The sequence below is a fragment of the Electrona antarctica genome (assembly GCF_951216825.1).
Source record: "Electrona antarctica genome assembly, chromosome: 13".
In the NCBI taxonomy this organism is placed as follows: domain Eukaryota; kingdom Metazoa; phylum Chordata; class Actinopteri; order Myctophiformes; family Myctophidae; genus Electrona; species Electrona antarctica.
The window spans coordinates 16,682,804-16,687,803 of NC_136794.1; the positions used below are offsets into that span (position 1 = coordinate 16,682,804).

At 43.7% G+C, this 5,000-nt stretch overlaps 1 protein-coding gene across 1 annotated transcript in view; it reads left to right on the plus strand.

The window, feature by feature from the left end:
- gli2a (GLI family zinc finger 2a) overlaps positions 1 to 5,000 on the plus strand; it is a 100,128-nt gene that overhangs the window by 81,373 nt on the left and 13,755 nt on the right. Inside the window, 3 exon segments of the mRNA XM_079518907.1 lie at positions 44 to 245; positions 1,293 to 1,509; positions 3,635 to 3,757. Coding sequence (XP_079375033.1) covers positions 44 to 245; positions 1,293 to 1,509; positions 3,635 to 3,757 — 542 coding nt within the window.

The following is a 5,000-nucleotide window of genomic DNA, read 5'->3' on the forward strand; positions in this document are numbered from 1 at the left end:
AAAAACAACTAACCAGGGACATATATCTTCTGTGTGCTTCCAGTGTCTCGGTTCTCCAGTCCCAGGCTGACTCCCAGGCTGAGCAGGAAGAGAGCTCTGTCCATCTCTCCGCTGTCCGACGCCAGCATTGACCTGCAGACCATGATCCGCACCTCCCCCAACTCCCTGGTGGCCTACATCAACAACTCCAGGTCCAGCTCCGCTGCCAGCAGCTCCTACGGACACCTGTCTGTAGGAGGCATCAGGTAGACATGGTGACACACATGGATGTATACGGCAACTTGGGCATTTATACAACCACACAATAGTCTTCTGTGTTCATGTTATATTGTATATCAGTGGCTCCCCAAACGGCGTGGTGTGCCCAGAGTACTCTATAGTAAGAGAGTGGCGACACTAGCGTTGACTCCCATTGTAACAATGGAATGCGGAAGTGCTCATTCTATCTCAATGGGATAGTTCCAATGTTTGGAATATAGCCCATAGGCACCCGCTTTGCGGCAAGATCAAAGCGTGTCGCCACTCTCAAGACAAGTGAAGGTGTGCCAAATATTTTAATCACAGTCTAGCTGTCATTAATTATGATTTATCACCATTCATACATGTAAATAAATATGCTCATGTTCACTGTATATTGCTGTGGGAATGGAAAGTTATGACAAATAAAAGCCAAGTGTGCACTCTTGGTTTTGCTACTGAAAGCAAGACGCATAATAGTACCAGTGTTGAACAACAGTGTCCCCCCCAAAAAAAAGAAAATAGCTGATGCGTCTACTTTATTTAACTCAATTATTGGCATTTTTTTAAATATTTGATTGAATTGATTAGTTCGATTAACTGTGATTTGTGTACTTTTTCTGTTTTGTCTATGGAATTAACATTACTCTAATAGATGTGGTTATAATATTCAAATATGTCTTCCCTGTCATTGGTTTCTTCCTGAATGCTGAAAGCCTTTGAGTGAAAAGGTCCATTAGAAATACACCCCTCCCCCATTATCATACAACAGCTGTGGGCAAGGTTTAAGTTCAGGTGGGTGGGGCTAAGGTGAAAACCATGGGCATACTTATAATGAACTGGTGGGTGTAGCCACATAAAAACATTGTTTTAACACTTTCTGTACACTTTTTTTTGAAAAAAAACCTTCCTCCTAGTATAATCAGTACCTGATGATCATGTTTTAGGGGGGGGGGGGGTGATCACAGCACTCCATCTTCACCTGTATATAGTAGTACAAGGTCGTATGGTATAATGTTGCCCCTTGAGATGACATGTGGTTGATGCTGCGTCAGTCCCTCGTTCAGCTTCCCGCATCCCATCAACCCCATGGCCTACCAGCAGCTGCTGCAGCAGCAGAGAGGGCTGAGCGCCTTCGGACACGCGTCTCCCCTCATCCAGCCCGCCGCCATCTCCTCCACCTACTCCAGCCGCCAGCACCCTCTGGCAGCCTCCTCCCACCCTGCCGACCGCTCGCACCACACCAACACCAACACCGCCGACACCAACCAGGTGAGAATAACATTGTGCACATTAATCAAGCCACACAACGTTTCTTTATGCTGGGAAGTCCAATGGAGGCCTGGGTAGACGGCATGTTTCAGATCAGTCTGTATCAACCACCGACAGTAGATACAGTACAGTATGTTTCAGCCATCTAGTATTATTTGAATATAGGCCTACTGTACTGTATGTTTCAGCCATTAAATATTCAATAGGATATAGTACAGTGCAGGGCCGTATTTCACACCCCGCTCTAAATGGCGCCAGGCGCCGCACAATTATCATTGCTAGTTTTACGACCAACTCATTTGTCATTTTCGCACCCAGCGCCCACATTGTATAATTACCAAATCTCATTGGTGCACTAATGGGCGTTGTTATAGTCTTAAAATGAGGTGTGGTCTGGCACGTTTGCTCTCTTCGGGACAGTCCAAATAGCGAATACGCTGTAGACCAGCCCTAAGCTGCTCTTAAACCCTTTAGACCAGGCGCAGTGACGGCACAGGTATTGAGAGAGAGACAGAGAGAGAGAGAGAGAGAGAGAGAGAGAGGGGGGGGTAGTATGTCATCCATTCAGTATGTATACACTGTACTGTACGATGCTTCCAGTAGCCTATACTGTATGTTTCAGCCGCCCAGCATGTAGTATATTCTATGTTTCAACCATCCAGTATTTAATTGTATGTTTCTGCTATTCAGTACACTGCATGATTCAGCCATTCGTCTACCACTAACAGGATATACATGTACACTCTGATCCACATCTCCCTGCTGTCTCCAGTGTTACGTTCACTTTATGTTTCCGATAAGAGCTCCAGTGAGGAGCTATGTCTCTGTGTCTGTCTGTGATGTTTACACTGTGGATTGTCTTTAAGTAAACTTCCCTTTCACTAACTCACTCCTACACACAGTCACGCACACAGTCACGCACACAGTCACGCACGCACGCACGCACGCACGCACGCACGCACGCACGCACGCACGCACTGTAAAAGCATACAAGGTATACTGCACACACACACACACACACACACACACACACACACACACACAAAAATGCAATAAACACGTTGTCGTACACACAGACACACAACTCCCGACGCACGCACGAGACATGCATGCACACATACACGTGCACGCACACATGCATGCACGCGCACACACACAATAAACCACAGCACTGTGAGTTGACAGTGATCAGAACCATGTTTCCTGGTTCTCAGCCAGTTTGAGGGGGGGACCCCCAACAATGAACACACACACACACACACACACACACACACACACACACACACACACACACACACACACACACACACACACACACACACACACACACACACACACACACACACACACACACACACACACACATCTTCCTTGTCGTTCATCAGCTATAAAATGACCTGTCTGTCGGCATATCCTCTGTCTGTCTGTCTGTCTGTCTGTCTCTCTAGTAGAGTCTATAACAACTCATCTCTCTTCATATTTCCTGGTGGTTTGGCGTTCATAAAGCAGTCTAAATTGTTTAGTCTGTGTGTCGGGTGGTTCTGGGAGTTATGGGCCCCAGTGCCTGGTGCTGCCTGGGCCCCTCATTGCTCAGCAAACGGCCCCCGCAGCAGAGCCAACAACAACGCTCGCTGCGGTATCTCTGGGCTTTATCTGATCTCCAGCCTGCTCCAGCCTCTGGCTGTCAGCAACCCACTGCAAAGTTATTCTTGTCCTGCTGACAGGAGATCAGTGCGTAAGAAACCTGGTAGATAGATCACAGTTAAGTACTCAATGACAAAGGGACATTCTGCTGATTGTAGTCCTAAATCCCATGGTCAGGAATCGGAGGAGATCATATAGTCTGGGGGGAAAATATACTATGTCTTCTGTGTCATTAATAATTATAATAAGAATAAGAAGAATAAGAATAAGAAGAAGAAGAAGAAGAAGAAGAAGAAGAAGAAGAAGAAGAAGAAGAAGAAGAAGAAGAAGAAGAAGAAGAAGAAGAAGAAGAAGAAGAAGAAGAAGAAGAAGAAGAAGAAGAAGAAGAAGAAGAAGAAGAAGAAGAAGAAGACAATCTAACCTTTTTTTGAAGCTCTTGAAATGAAAATGTATGATTTAAAAATGTCTGTCTGTCCTCCAGAATGCTAGTGGTGACCCAGCAGTTAGCAGCACGGTCAACCCGATGATGATCACCATCACCAAAAGGTCAAAGGTGAAGACGGAAGCTGATGAAGGACCACTGCCGATCTCCCCTTCCTCTCAGGTACTGGACGTCACAAACACTGGACTGGGACCAGTTTGAACCACTATGAGTCAACCACATTCACTTTCATGGTCATTTCAAGTTACCATCCATACATTTTACCATACAAATGAGTCACAATATTTTGTATTCATTCTAAAACAAAACATCTGAAAATGCATGTGGAAAATGTTGAATTCCGAAACATTTAACCCATTTTGGGTGGGAACCCCTTTTGGTGTTTTAAACATTATGTTATAATTTAGCTAACTGGAGGATTTAGAAGATTTTTTTTAATTTTTGAGGTCAGGCCTAAATGGGTTAACATCTACCAAAAGCAGCATTCCTCTGTGTGGTGTTCGATGTTCCACTTTTCATCTGGTATACAGCAGATTGTTTTGAATGGGTGATGACTTGGAGGAAGCTGAATACAATTGCATGAAATTAATTCACGTACTTATTTATTTACATCCTTTACATCGTTGTCTGCCCTACAGAAAGGTCGACCCACTTAATACCCTTCCCAATTCCCTTAATTGATGATCAATAGTGAATAATAATGCACTGTTATTCAATGAGAAACCATGTGCTGCCATCTGCTGTGATCTATCAACATCCATCAAGAGTTGAAAAGCTGATAAGATAAAAGCACAGAAAACACACTTCAGGTGCGTGCGTGCGTGCGTGCGTGCGTGCGTGCGTGCGTGCGTGCGTGAAATCACACTGTTCCACTGTCTCTCACACAACTTCCATGTCTCACTGAATCATGTCCTCCCAAATTATTATTTTATTATTATTATTTATTATTATTATTCATTACAACAGTTCCCAGGTGCAATCTCATTTTGCATGTCGAGTTCTCTCCTGCCAACCAATCATCGTACTCTATATTGAAAATGCCGACAGCACTAATCAACCGGACATAAATCGAATACTCAGTTGCAATATATAACACCTAAAGTTACGATCAAATATTTGTTGTCGGGCAGAAACCAGCTAACTGAAGAAGGAAATGAAGAAAACCTTATATATATATTTAAAAAAAAAAAAAAAAAACCCAAAGCAATACTGCAATATGAGTATGACTGTAATATATTGTCAGATACTTGCATGAGAGGGGGTGGAATTAGTATTTTTTTTAAATAATATGTTTGATAATAGCATTGACTCAATCTCTACTATACTCTTTGCTCTGTGAAGTTGATGTCCACGTGCAGTGCACCCCATGTCGTCACAGTAGTCATGTTGCATAATGTTGTGTCAC